Source organism: Belonocnema kinseyi, chromosome 8 (genome assembly GCF_010883055.1).
Source record: "Belonocnema kinseyi isolate 2016_QV_RU_SX_M_011 chromosome 8, B_treatae_v1, whole genome shotgun sequence".
NCBI classification, from domain to species: Eukaryota; Metazoa; Arthropoda; class Insecta; order Hymenoptera; family Cynipidae; genus Belonocnema; species Belonocnema kinseyi.
This window is the reverse complement of record NC_046664.1, coordinates 33,046,721-33,062,212: the sequence shown is the minus strand read 5'-3', so window position 1 is coordinate 33,062,212 and position 15,492 is coordinate 33,046,721. Positions and strand designations below refer to the sequence as shown.

The following is a 15,492-nucleotide window of genomic DNA, read 5'->3' as shown; positions in this document are numbered from 1 at the left end:
TAATTTTAAAAAATTTTAAGCTACTTCTGGATTTCTAAAGATTTAAAAATAAATTTTTTTTAACTTTTCAGGGATGTTTAAACTATTTAAAATGAAAAATAATTAAACTTCTAATTTAAGAACTGTTAAGTTAAACAAACAACATTTATTTTTTGAATTTTTCATGTTTCTAGCTTAAAATTACTTAAAAAGATATAATTTTCAAAATTTTTGAAGTTCATTGATTAATTCTTAAATTTAGAGTATTGATAATGGTAACGTGGGTTTATATTTTTGTAATCTAATCTGAATCTTTAAAAGCCATAATTTATAAATGTTACAAATTCTAAATTTTGCAGTTTATCTGCTTTTCATTTTAAATTGTTCATTTGAAAAGTGTTAGTACGTTCCATTTTATACCTGTAAATTATTGAGCATTTGAATACAACATTTTGGAATTCGGTAAATTTTTTAATTTGAATTTTAAAAGTTTAAAATTGAAGAGTTCCAATTTAAGTGATTTAATTTCTTGTTTGTTTTTTATTACTTTAAATGAAAAAATGTTTAGCTTCAGAGTTTGAATTTTTAAATTTAATTGACCATGAAAAATGTTTGCGAACCGGGGAAAAACCGGGAATTTTTCCCGTTGATTAGCGGCCACCCTGTTATGGTAAGAAATTTAAATTACAAGGGGTTTTTCGCTATAAAAACTACAATACAAAAAGTAAAAAAATAAAATACAAACTTTTGAGGAAGAAACGTAAGGTCGTGGTTAAGTGTACCGAAATTTCGGTACGTATAGCCAGACTTCGTTTTTTTTTTGTTTTCAAATTTCCTGATAGGATAAATATACCATATAAAATATAAAGTGAATTGTTAATTTTTTAGTTATATAATCATTCATCTTAAAATCTACAATCTTTTTTTTTTTTAAATGTCCATTTTGCTCTTCATTTTTAAACTTACCTTCTACGTTACTATGAATATTAATTATTTCATGATTTTTAATATTGAAGTATAGTTCGAGTATTAAAAATTGAACAATAATTAATTTTCAAGATGAATCTGTATTTGTTAAAAATTAAAAAATTTACAGATTTTAGCGTTAAAAATGTGATTGTTTTAATTCCAAAACTTTAATAGTTTAACAAATTTAAGCGACTGGTTGAAACTTTATAAACTATTCTCAATTTTAAAATTAATATAATTCACAATTAAACGCTTTCATTCAATTTAAAACCCTTTAAAATATTACTTCAGTCTAAAATATTCCAATTTTAATGCGTTCAATTTGAACATTTTTAATTTAAAACAAGGATATTTTTTCAACAATTTCTATTTATATGAAACGAGCAATTATAAATCAAATTTTTAAAACTAAACAATGTGAAACTAAACTAAATCAAATTGAAAGTCTTAAATCTGACATATTTGAGAGTGCTAAATTAAAACTTTAAAGTTTAAACATTTAATTGTTGATTGTTTCATTTTTTTTAACTTTTAAATTTTACCTAAATGAACTTTATTAAGACTAATATGTATAAGTAATAATTGATCAATTATTGATTTCAAACGATCTAAAATAAAAATAATTTCTTATTTAAAAAGTGTTTAGTTTGCGCTGAAATGGTGGTTTTATATTTTTCAAACATTTTAATAATCATAAACTTATCTAAAAATGTGTGGAAAGAAATGATCTCGCACTCATTGTTGCATATTACTGCTTTCAGTTTGTTCTTTAGAATTTTCTGGAATTATGAAAATCGCAATTTCTGAACTAAAAAAAGTCGATTTTTAAAGATTATTAAATAAAATTTTGATTTTTTTCAAGATTATAAAACTTCAAGAGATTTCCCAAATTGTAAAAAATGATTCCGTCAAATTTTAAAACAATTTTAGGAATAATTAAACAATTAATTAAACTTTTCTACTATTTGGTTAAAAATTCAAATATTTTGTTGAATTTGTTAGGAATTTGATGAAGTTTAAGTTAAATTTATAAAACTAATAATTCCCTGAATTTTAAGTATAAGACAAAATAAAAATGTGATTGAATCATTATTTAAATTCATTAACTTTAGGGACAAACTCGAAAAATAATTAACTATCTTTACAGTATTATTTAATTAATCGATGCTACTAATATATTCAAAAATATCCAGACTATGAAAAATTATACATGGAAAAAATTTGAGATACTTGCAAAAAAAACTGAAATTGTCTGAGAATTTTGTTCCAGAATTTTATTAAACACCCTGTCATAAGTAAAATGCTTAATTAATTAAAAATACTTATTTTGAATAATTTCAAATGCAGAATTTTAACGGCATTTGTGTTGAAATTTCGGTGCAAATATTATTCAAACATTATAATTATTCGATCCAAGGGGAAAAGTATGCTTTAAAGAGGTAATATAAAACTTCTTTTATTTTAAATTCGGTGTGTACAGTTTTTACAAAAGAAACGGAAAACATTTAATAAATCTAAACAGATCGGCGACGCCATACTGCTTCCATACTGCTATCATTAAACATAATAATAATAATACAGTACAATATATCGTAATTAAAGATATTATAATTATCAATCATTAATCGCAATAATATAACCGCAATTTATCGTGTGTCGAATATATACATTTTAGGTCAGTCTCTGTATAAAAGTGTGTGAATGTGTATTTTGCATTATGTTTGTGTGCGTGCGTGGTTTTCGGACAACTTCTTACAGACTCGAGTAAAAAAAAATCACACTCGATACATCATCGATCAAAGCGTTGTTCAAACTTCGCTCCTTACCTTTAACTTAATACTTTTTACTGGAAAATACCCTTTTGTAACTTTTCATGTCAAAAAATGAAAAAAAACTCAATTTATCGAAAACTTAGAAAATTGAAAGAAAGGGGAAAAACTTTCTACTAATAAAATCTTAGGAATGACTGCATGAATGTGATTGATTTCTGTATAAAAAAAAGGGAATTTTTAAAGGTAATTGGAAGTTTGAGATCAATACGTGCATCCTTTTGTAATTTGTATTCGTATACGTTTGCTTACATTTCTTTCTTCATTTTCTCAAATTGATGCTACTTTCAAAAATTCGATTTCGAAAATTCTCAAGAAGGAACATCAATTTGAACGATTGTCGAAATTACAAAAGCACTTTCGGTTTGACGAGGAACTTAATTTCATTCCTCGAAGAACTTTCGAATTTGAAAGATGGTAAACAGGTAAAGGACCATTTTTTTCTTTGTACACACTTAACGACTTAACACTGTGGAAATAACGAAGACGAGTATTTAAATAAATACAGTAGTATGTGCATTGCATGCAAACGAAAATTATGGGAGTGCAACTCCGGAATCTAAGCTAAAATATACAGACTCTTCTAATATCCAAAATTCGAGATAATTTTCTCGATTTTATTTTCAAAAAAAAAAAATTAAATTGTTAATATTTTTATAACAGAAAGTGTAAAAAAATCAACGAGGAAGGTATATATTTGTATATATATAACTTTTTTTTTTCGTTCGAGTTCTGATCAATTCTTCGTGCTTGGAAGCACCGAAATTATCTTTAAGGTACTAGTTTTGAAACTTGAGTCTCCCTCTCGGTTTTTTTCCCTCTCTCGTTCTTCGGTACTTTTTGCATTTTAGGAGCAAAATTGTCGACGAATTCTGATAGCCTAGGGGCGGCTAGCGCCTAGATATTTAGTGTTTCAAACGAACAAGGCACAGGACCTCTTAGGACTCAAGGTGCGAATGCTAGGAGGCACTACTCAACTGTTCCATGCTCTATACGCCTCATCAGCAGCAGCACCAACATGTTAACACTGGAAACGAAAACGTCTAAATGTGCGGCATGAACGAGAGAAAAACAGGATTCGGCAGTTAAAGTTTATTAATTCATATCTTGTATCAAAATATCATTTTTATCTGCATTTCAACAACAGGGAAATTAATATTTTACTAGGATAAAAAAAAAGGAGAGATTGGTGCACACTGGATAAAGCACATTTTTTCATAATAGGAATAGCATTAGAGTATTAATATCATTCCTACTAAGACTAAATTAGAATTATTCATTATGTATCAGACTCCGCTAAACGTAATACTCAAATATATTTAATAAATTCTAAAATTATTTTGGAAACTAATCGCAATTTTTTAATAATTAAATTCGAAATTCTTCAAATTTAGAAGAAAAAAATTAGAAAGATTCTATGTGAATTGTAATAACAGAGAAATGAATTTTTTACTATGACAAAAAAAGGGGAGATTGGTGGACACAAGGATTATGCACATATTTGATAAATACTAAAATTATTTTTGAAACTGTTTAACATTTCTAAATTAAATTCGGAAATCTTCAAATCTAGAAAAAATTAGAAAGATTCACATTGGTTTCTTAATTTATATTTCATATAAAAATTTGCTTTTTAACTGAATTTTAACAACAGGGAAATTAATATTTTACTATGATAGAAAAAGGGGAGATTGGTACACACTGGATAATGCAAATTTTTTCATAATAGGAATAGTATTAGAGTAACTGCAACTTAAATATATTTGATAAATACAAACTTTATTTTTTAAACTGGTTGCGATGTTTAAATTTTAATTTGGAATTCTTTTTATATCAGTTTCTTATAAATACAGAGGTTTTTAAATTATACAAATTCGAAAATAAATATTTTTACAAAAAATTTTAAGCAGTTTGAATCTCATTTAAAAATTAAATGGCTGTAAAAATTGAGATGCATTCAATTTGTATTTAGATTTGAAACTTTAAAAGCGAGACGAATTTGATATTTAATTTTTGAAACCCCGATTTAAAAATAATAAAAATTGATAACTGTAAAAATTTCGAAAGATTCACATTGGTTTCAATTTGAAAGAATGATCCCATATATACTAGTCTCCCCTAATCGCGTTGGTTCTTTAATAGAATGAAACTTACATTTTTAAAAATATATTTAATATATTAACATTACTTTTGAAAATTATTGCAAATTTATTAATTTAATTTGGGATTCTTTTATATCGCTTAATTATAAACTCCGAAGTTTTTAATTAAAGTTTTCAAAAATAAATCATTTTTTACTTTTATACTTGAAGCCATATTCAAAATTTAAAAGCAGTTTGAATTTCATTTAAAAATTAAATGAGTACACAAATTTAGTAAAATTGACATTAGTTTCAATTTTCAAGAATTATCCAGTATGTAACAGTGCCATAAACGTCTTGGTTCTTGAATACAATACAACTTAAATAAATTAAAATATATTTAATAATATATTATTTTGGAAAATAGTTGCGATTTATTCATTTAATTCGTAATACTTTTCTATCAGTTGCTTATAAATTCAGGAGTTTTTAACAGCAGGATTTCGAAAAAAAAAGATTTTTTACTTTTATATTTGAAGCCATATTCAAAATTTATAAGCAAGTTGATTTTCATTTCAAAATTTAATAGCTGCACAAACTAAGTTGCAGTAAATTGAAATTTCGATTTCCAACTTTGAAAGCATTAAGAATTTGATATTTAAATTATGAAAACCCGATTTAGAAAAAATCAAAATTAAAAGCTGCAAAAATTTCGAAAGATTTATTATATTGGTTTCAATTTGCAAGTATTTAAATATTCCAAAGAGAGAACATTTCAAATACGGAAGGAAGCTTCGAAATAGACCATTTTTTAGTTTCGAATTTTCTTTGAAGAAATTAAAAAATTTTGATAAGTGAAAATTTTGCTTGAAAAAAAAAAACATAAATAATAAAAAAACGATGCTTCAAAAACTGATAAAAATTAGCAAGCCGTAAATTTCAATCATTTATAGAAAACTGAAAGATTTCCAATTTCGTTGTCATCAATTTTAAAGTTCGAAAATAATTTAGGATAAATTGAAATTTGTAAATTGTACACAATTTAAGAATATTTAATAACGCTAAAAAAAACTTTAACAATTAACAGTCCAAAACATCCTTCTGAAACTAGTTGTCTTTCCTAATTTGGAAGCAATTCAATTTGAAATAATCAAAATGAATAAGCTTTCAAATTGATCAGGTGATTTGAATTTCGACCTAAGCCAATTTTAAAATTACAAAAACGCAAGTCCTTTCAAATTTTATAATTTTATTTTCCATTTATCTGCAAATCTAAAAGCATTTGGAATTTTAAAGCAATAAAAGTTGAAATATTTCACAAATCGAAATCTTCGAAATTAAAAAATAATTGACTTAAATTCAAAAATCAACCATTCGAAAATTCTATCAAATTTGCAAGAATCTTTTTAATTTTCTCCACCTTTTAGCTCAATAATCCCACTTTACTTGAAATTTAAAATTCCCCCAAAAAACTAATATTAATTTTCAATAAACAAAATAATTCCTTTTACTTCCGAATCCTGATATGTCGATTGTCGAATTGGGTGAACGTGAAAGAAAGCATAAAATACAAGAAAACTCCTTATTTTGACGTACGCATGCGTAAATGTGCTATACAAAAATCACTCGCTAGTAATTAATGAAAGAAAAACAAAATTATGTTCAACAAAATGAAAGAATGATTGTGCTTATGAAAGAATTTCCCCTCACTTACAGCTATTGGGATATCGACGCGTTACCTAAAATATAGGCACACGTGCGAATACGTACGTACTTAAGATGTAATAACAGTGTAACGAACGAATTAGCACAAATTATTCACAATTATACCTAATCATTAGTTATTCACATAATCATTAATTTATTAAATTTATTTTTATTTTATTAAACTCTTTATTCGAAAAATATTTCGCATTCCACGTTCCTCAAGACACTTTCTTATCTTCTCTCTAATCTCAATCCTCCTATCTTCTTTCTTCTCCATAACAAATTTGACAATAACAAAGAACATAATCAACTTTTTTCCCGATAAATATTAAAACTGCACGATTATCTCAATTTGCTTCACAAGATTAGTTCTTGTATTACTAGGATGGACATGGAAACAAATTTCATTTTCGTTCTAGGCGACTCCATTTTTTCATTCCTAAATTTGTCAAATTTGAAACGGAAGTTTAAGTTCGAAATTTTCAAAAATTACCTCGTTTTGCACTAAAATAGAATCTAACTACGATTTATTCCTTTGAGAAAATTACTGCTCGGAAATTTCACAATTTAAATTTTCCGCAAGTACTCGCCAGAGAGCGCGATCTGTCAGGGTTCGAGTTCTGCGAAAATTTTAATATAATAAATGAAAAATAGTTTTTTTTTTGTACAAATTATTAACCAAAGTTTAAAGTTCATTTGTAAAAAGAGTTAAAAGGGTAAGTAATTCAATTGGAAGCGAAAAAATTTGATATTTTAATTACTGGTCAATTTTTCAGACTGAAAAATTCAAAGTACGCGTTTTTATAATATTCTTTATATTTTTACCAAATAATAGAATTTTCAATCAATAATTTTTGAACCATAAATGAAACGGTTCAATTTTCAACCAAAAATGAAAGAGTTCAATTTTCAACCAAAATAATGAGTTTTCAAACAAGAAGATTAAGTTTCTACTAGAAAGACAAATTTTCAAAAAATTACAATATTTACCAACTAAATCTTTAAATTTCTAATTAAAAAAGGTAAATTTTCTTCTAAAAGAAAACCAATTTTTAACAAAATTTTTAAATTAGAAAAAAAATAACAAAAATGGAATAGTGAAATTTTTAGATAAAAAAAATAAATTTTTAATACTGTAGTTTCATTTGCAACAAAAGAAATGAATTTTCAAATAAAAAAGAAAAAAATTTCAACCAAAAATGGAATAATTAAATTTTCTTTAAAAAAAATTAATTTTCAACAAAAAAAGGCGAATTTTTCAATCGAATAGTTCAGTTTTTCAACAAAAAATTGAATAGTTAATTTTCCTACGTAAAGTTTTTAATATAAAATAAAATGAAGTGAAATTTAAAAAAGGCGAATTTTAAATAAAATTCTTCATTTTTAAATCGAAAAATTATTTACCAAAAAAGATCAATAATATATTTAAATTTTTATAGAAAAAAATGAATTTCACCAAAAAAATGATAAAAAATGATAGTTCAATTTTCAGTTAAAAAAGAATTCTGAACCAAAAAAAGGTTCGAACCAAATTCTTGAATTTTCAGCCAAAAAGAATTAATTTTTCACAACGAAAAAATGAATTTTCAAACAAGAAGATTGATTTTCTACCAAAAAGTCGAATTTACAAATGAATAACTAATTTAAAAAATATTTATTTATAACAAAGACTACAAGTTTTTTAAAGTATTTGATTTCTAACCAAACAAATGAATTTGTTAACCAAAATAAATGAATTTGCAAATAAAAAGACAAATTTTTCAAAAATTACCATATTTACCAACTAAATAGTTCAGTTTCCAATTAAAAAAGTTAAATTTTCTTCTCAAATAAAAACAATTTTTAACAAAATTGTTAAATTATAAAAAAGATAACAAAAGTGGAAGAGTGAAATTTTTAGAAAAAAAATAAAGTTTCAACAATATAGTTTAATTTGCAAGAAAACAAATGAATTTTCAAATAAAAAAGAAAAAAATTTCAACCAAAAATGGAATAATTAAATTTTCTCTTAAAAAAATTAATTTTCAACAAAAAAAGGGAATTTTTCAATAGAATAATTCAATTTTTAGCCATAGAGATGAAATTTCAATTAAAGTAATAAATCTTCAATCAAAAAGGTTACTTTCCCAAAAAATAGTATAACTTTCACTAAAAAAATATAAATTTTTAACAAAAAATTGAATAGTTAATTTTCCTACGTAAACAGTTTTTAATATGAAATCAAGTAAAGTAAAATTTACAAAAAAAGGCGAATTTTAAATAAAATACTTCATTCTTAAGTTCAAACATTAATTACAAAAAAATCAATATTTTTTAATTTTTATCGGAAAAAAATGAATTTTATTTTTTTTTAATTTATAAAAAATGAAATAGTTCAATTTTCACTTTAAAAAATAATTTTTAACCAAAAAAGATTTCAACAAAATACTTGAATTTTCAACAAAAAAGAATTAATTTTTAACAAACAAAAAAAAATTAATTTTCAAACAAGACGATTAATTTTCTACCAAAAAATCGATTTTTCAATTTAATAACTAATTTAAAAAATATTTATTCGTAACAAAGATTACAAATTTTTTAAGGTTTTTGAATTTTTAACCAAAGAAATAAATTTGTTAACCAAAATAAATGAACTTGAAAATAAAAAGAATAATTTTCGAAAAAAATGTAAATTTTGAAACAGATAGTTGAATTTTTAAGTACAAAGATCAATTTTCGAGAAATGAAAAACGAATTTTGTTTAAATTACTTAAATTTTCAACGAAGAAGGATTTTTCGACCAAAAATATTAATTTTTGAGCACCAAGTTTAATTTTCAGCCAAAAGAGACGAATTTTCAATAACCCACATTAATTTTCATCCAAATGGTAGATATTTCAACTAAAAGAGGCGTATTTCTAAGCAAAAATAGCCAAGTTAAATTTTCAGTTGATCAATTTTTGACGAAAAAAAAAACGGATCTTCATCAAGTTAATTTATTTTAAAACAGAGATTAATCTTCAACAAACAACGTGAAATCTAATACGTGATATTTCATCAGTTTTTAACAGATAATAAAACAGAAACAAACAAAAGACAAATTTTTAACAAAATAGTTCAATTTTCATCCAAAGAGAAAAAACTTGAACCGATAAAATGTTAATCAAAAACAGTTGAATTAAACAAAAATAAGACGATTTTTCTCGAAAACAGCTTATTTTTTAATTTGAAAATATGCTGTTTTTTATTTTTCGCTATAAAAAATAGAAAACTTTTCAAAATATGTACTTTGAAAAGTTCTTTCAATAAACAATAATGTTATGTTTGTAAAATTCAGAACTATACAAGAAAAACTGACCCTACTTATAAAAATATTAAATTTGTTATTTTCAGACTGAATAACTGACATTTTAGCTCTATTTTACGAATAAACTATCAACTTTTATTCAAAATTTGTATTAAAAAAGCTTCTTTCATATATTATATTTGAACTCTAGTGATTCGTAAACTCCCCCGTTTGAGGGGTTATGCTTAAGCGCGGTGTGAATTGTGGCGCGAAATTTAAATATCTTTCTGCGTTTTAAAAGCTACAAGCAGTATTTTTTTCTAATTAAATCTACCTGAATAGAATCGTTGAGCCTATATTTTGAAAAACAGTCCTTTTCAATGAAAATTGCCACACAAAAGTTTTTTCGGCGCAGCGTGAAAATTTGTGCTAACTGTTGCTGGCCCTAGATTCTGTAACTCCTAGACGACATCGAGGAAGCTATTAAAAACGCCCCCCAGACAACATGCCTTTAAAGAGTTGCTCTAATTTCCCTCTGATCTTGGCAATAGTTCAAGTTTTCTTTCTCTTTGGTATACTTCATGTTGTTTGGGTCCGGTAATTAGTGGCGTTGTTAGCATGCAGGGAAAAGAGAGAGAGCGCGAAGCCTTCATGCCTTGAGACGCGGCTCTAAAGCTTTGGACAGAATAATTTTTGACAAAAAACGTTGGACAGAAATTTGTTGGACATTTAATATTATTTTAGCGATGAAACGGCATGGTTAAATTGAAAATGAGGATTTTAAAGACTCTGCATCCTTACTTGTAAGCGCGAAACAAGCTTCGTCCTCACCAGGCCTGTCTTGACACGTCTACACAAGCTAAAAAGAACGACCTTTATCAATGGCTTCGACCTTTTCTTATGTCAGAGTATAATGTATTATGCATTTTTCATTTTGCGATAACTAATTACTCGCTTGCCCTCGTTGGGGACAAAGGATGGCTCGACTGGAGTCTTGACTCGAATGAGAAATCGGGACACATTGAGTTCTCTCAGCTAATCTTTCAGCCTAACAATATGCAAGCACATTGAGAAACCAGCTGCTTTTTTTTGTTTTTTGACGAAAATGACACTTAGAGAGTTTTGCTCAAACTTCACAAACAACGTACAAGAAAAAACTCCTCGGACGAAAGCTAATGACTCGAAATTCGCAGTGAGAGCGCTCATGCGGACAAACTGCTTATACAGTATATTTATTATATTAACGTTGACAAAGTGAATTCATGTTTTTAACGATCAAACTCCCTAGTTTTCTTAGTGCAACTTTTACTCTAAGACTATGACTGATCCCAGAGATGCAGAGAGACTTCTTTCTAATTCTCAGGTACATCTCATTGTACTCTACATTCCTACAATCCGAAAATCAAAACAGTTGCATGGAAGGTTCATGAGAAAAAATAGAATTGCGCGAGAACTTTGATAAAATATAGTTTCTCTGGGAAAGGGATGCTTTCAAGTGGATTTTTATATTCTTTTAAATATATTTACTACTCTTAATCTGTCTGAATCTGCATCTCTGTAAAGGATCGTAGCAGTTTTGATAGTACTCAGTGCGAATGGAAGATTCGCAGGAAAAAAGAGGCATATGTATATACAGGTCTCGAGTACAATTCAATTCCAATGGGGCAGTAAGTAACAAATGGAGTGTGATGGTTGAATAATGAAACCCCACAAACCACCACCGCATTGGGAGAAGGAGATATACATATGCAATAGAGCGTCCTCGGTGAGACGAGATTCTTGAATGAAAAATGTTTGTTTCGATGTCAGATCATCATCCGATGGACATTTAATCTTTACTCCTTGTTAGGTGATTCTACGCATCGATTAACTGCAAAGGGCGAAACCGGTCTCAAGTTTACCGCAGTTTATTAGTAATTCTCTTTAACACCGAGCCTACCATGTTGAGGACGCCAGTGGCAGCAGGCGAGGTAAAGAGCCATGACGATGACAAGAACCTCGACGAAAACCAATCCAGCACAAACGCCGATTATTATCGCTGCGTTTTCTGCAACAGCTTCCACCAAAGCTCGGTAGCATCCCTGCAAAAACATTGTTTTTTTAATTAATATTCATTATTATTTTACTTGCTTAAATCATTTATTGAAATTATATTCAGTGGTATAGTCCTTAAATAAAAATCTTTAATTTTTTCATGTAGTCCGGTCACTTTAAGTGTGAATATCTCAAAGAGGAAAAATGTTAAAGAAAACCCGTACAGTGCAAGTCAATGTCTCTTTATTTTTGCGACGATTGCATGCTTAGTTGTTACTGTGCAAAAATCTGGTGAGGAACTGTCAGCCCTTATTTGTCGAAAAGCAGTAGATAGGTCAACTTTGAGAAGCTCCTGTATTGTCAAATTGGACTAGAAAATTTCGATGTTTTTTTATTTATTCTTCAAAGCCTTAAGAACATATATCTTTTCCAAACAATTAATTATTTTCATAAACGTGACTATAAAGTGGTTTTCAAGTAACAAAAAATTATCTTCAGCACTACTGCACCTAGGCCAACGAACAAAATGTAAACAAATATATTAATTTTCTGTTAATACAACTATATAAAAACGTTCGATCAATAATGACGCAGTAGAGATGTTTGCTTCATTGAAGTGTATAGCGGCGCATTCACAGGACCGGACGGGCTTCTGGATCCTTAGTTACCTTAAGTTCATTGCTTTTATACAATTTATGTATATGGTGCTAATACTTTTCCTTTTCCAAATATTAACAGCCCTGGCTCATTTTGGTAGATGCAGCAGTATTGAAGATAATTGTTTTTTTTTGTAAACTACTTCAGAGACAGGTTTATAAAAATATGAAATTTTTAAAAAGGATATAAATCCTTAAGGCTTTGAAGAATAAATTTAAAAAAACTCGAACTTTCTAGGCAAATTTTACAATACAGGAGCTTCTCAAAGTAGACCTATCTACTCGAAGTATATTATTTCGGTGATTTCAGGCAAATAAAGGTTGCCAGTTCCTCATAAAATTTTTGCACAATAAATGCTAAGCATGCAATCCACGCAAAAATAAAGACACATTAGCATGCACTGTACAGTTGTTTAAAACCATTTTTCTTATCTGAGATATTTACAACCAAAGTGACCGGACTACATGAAAAAATTAGAGAGTAGTTTTAAAGGGGTTGGGGGGTGGGGCTAAGAACGAAGGTTGTTAACAGAGAGGGGTGAGGATTATAAGTGGGAATAACGTTACAAACTGGAAATTCAACTATTCCATTTTAGGTCCCAAATATATATTTTTCATTTAAAAATTCAACTTGAATTTATTTCAAGTTTATTATTATTATTTTATTATTTCAATTTAATTTCAAATAACGTTACGAACTTAGATGACACTTAGAACTTAAGCTCGATAAGAAAATCCAACTATATTTTTGGGTAAAAGTTTTTTTTTTATTGAAAAGCCTAGTATTATATTTTGATACGAAATTTATCTTGTTTGGTTCAAAATTCTATTATTTGGTTAAAAATTTAATTATTCTGTTGGAAAATTTAATTCTATTGTTAAAAAGTAATCTTTTTTTTTATAAAATATTCAACTACTTTGTTCAAAATTAATTTTTTTTAGTTGAAAGTTTGATTTTTTGGTTAAAAAAACACGTTTTGTTGGAAATTCATATATTTTGTTGAAAGTCTGTCTTCCTAGATAGAAAATTGATCTTTTTAGATAAAAATACCAAAAATACCATTTTTCAACAAAACACCTGCATTTTCAACTAAAAAAAAATCAATTTTCAACAAATTTGAATTCATTTTCCACACAAACAATGTTCAATTAGAGTGATGAATTTTCAAATAAAGAAGATAAATCTTCAATCAAATAGTTTTTAAATTAAAACATATTAATTTTCACACAAAAGCGGAATAGTTAAAATTTCAGTTAAAAAAATGAGTGTTCAACTAAAGAGATGAATTTTCAACTGGAATAGTTGAAATTTAAACTAAAAAGACGAATTTTCAACTATAATGATGAGTCTTGAACTGAAACAGTTCAAATTTTATCCAAAAAGATAAATGTTAAACATATAAGATTATTTTCTAACAAAAAAAAAATTTTGAACAAAATACATTAATTCTAAGCTAAAAAATATATATTGTCAACCAAAAATTGAAATGCTAAATTTTTGGTCAAAAAATTAATGTTCAACCAAAGAGATGAATTTACAACGAAAATGATTATTCTTTAACTAGAATAATTGAATTTTCGACCAAAAAGATGAATTTTAAACCCAGAACATTAATTTCTAACAAAAAAAAAACGAATTTTCAGTTAAGAAAAAGACCAATAGTTTCTTGATTCAATGCTAAGTTTTTTCCGAGTGAGGCAACCAAAAGATGTCTTAGAAAGAAATACAAGAAGAAAACTTAACTTATTATCACGTTTTCGACCGCACATCAATCTAAAAAAATATGTTGTTTCAATTTTATAGATAACGATACGTTTTTCTCCGCGTTGAAGTCAGGAATGGGAACAATTTTGAACGAGAAACTACTATTCATATCTTGCATTGTTTTCGAGAAAAATTAGATTTTCAATCGATAAAAACGAAAAAATGTAACCTTAAAAAGTAGAATTTCAAATCAGAGACCTCTAGAGATAAAAAAATTCAATTTCGAGACAAAATCCTCAATATTGTACAATTAAAAATTCAATACTTTCAAAATGATGAGAATATAAAATTTACAAATTTTGAATTAGTTTTACACTGCCGAGGGAAATGATCAACACGCCTTAATTTTCATAATATTGACCGGACATTTTTCCCCGTAATAGCCCGAAAGGTAATAAGATTCTGCGCCTAATAAGCCGAATTTTCAGGCAAAATGTCAATTTTATTTTTAAAATATTGCACTAAAACGAAAAAATTGCATGTTATCAAAAAATTGGCATAAGTCTGAAACTTATTAACATTTAAAAAAGTTTTTGGGCGAATTTTAAAGATAAGTTTTCATATTATGCAATAACACATTTTTAAATAACATATACGGTGTCCAGTCGATTGCTATATATTTGGAAAAAAAAACTTTAAACGTAAGGATTTGTTTTTTAATAACGATTATTCATTATTGTCGTTTAATATTCCACTATTATTTTTAAAAAATTAGTATCTCATTGCAATATTCTAAATATTTCTCATCCTAGGTTGAAAAAGAACAATTTATATTGTATTTGTTTGGTATTTTTATTCAAAAAGATTAATTTTCTATCAAGGAAGACAAATTTTCAACAAAATACATGAATTTCCAACAAAACATATGTTTTTTTTAAACAAAAAAGTCAAAACTTTCAACTAAAAAAATTAATTTTTAACAAAGCATTTGAATTTCTGATAAAAAAAAGATTAATTTTTCACAATAAAATTGCATTTTCAACAAAATAATTAAATTCTCAACCAAATAATAGAATTTCGAACAAAACAAGATGAATTTCGAAAAAAATATAATAGTAGGCTTTTCAATTAAAAAAAACTTTTATCCAAAAATATAGTTAGATTTTCTTATCGAGTTTGAGTTCTAAGTTTCAAATAGTTTTCTTTTTTCATTTGAGCTGCAAAACCTGTAAATTCCTGTAGATTGTATAGTTTTAAATTCTTGTAG

At 26.5% G+C, this 15,492-nt stretch overlaps 1 protein-coding gene across 3 annotated transcripts in view; it reads right to left on the bottom strand.

Annotated features, from left to right (window-relative positions):
* Positions 1-2,388: 2,388 nt before the first annotated feature.
* Positions 2,389-15,492, bottom strand: part of LOC117177749 (tetraspanin-1) — a 162,635-nt gene continuing 149,531 nt past the window's right edge. For 2 of the 3 annotated variants that reach the window (XM_033368653.1, XM_033368654.1), the window contains exons 8-10: positions 11,770-11,911; positions 10,632-10,689; positions 2,389-3,804 (exon numbers count right to left, since the gene is read on the bottom strand). In XM_033368653.1, coding sequence (XP_033224544.1) covers positions 10,658-10,689; positions 11,770-11,911 — 174 coding nt within the window. In that variant the 3' untranslated portion in view covers positions 2,389-3,804; positions 10,632-10,657. The remainder of the gene's footprint in view (positions 3,805-10,631; positions 10,690-11,769; positions 11,912-15,492) is intronic. The other variant, XM_033368655.1, reaches the window with a different exon arrangement.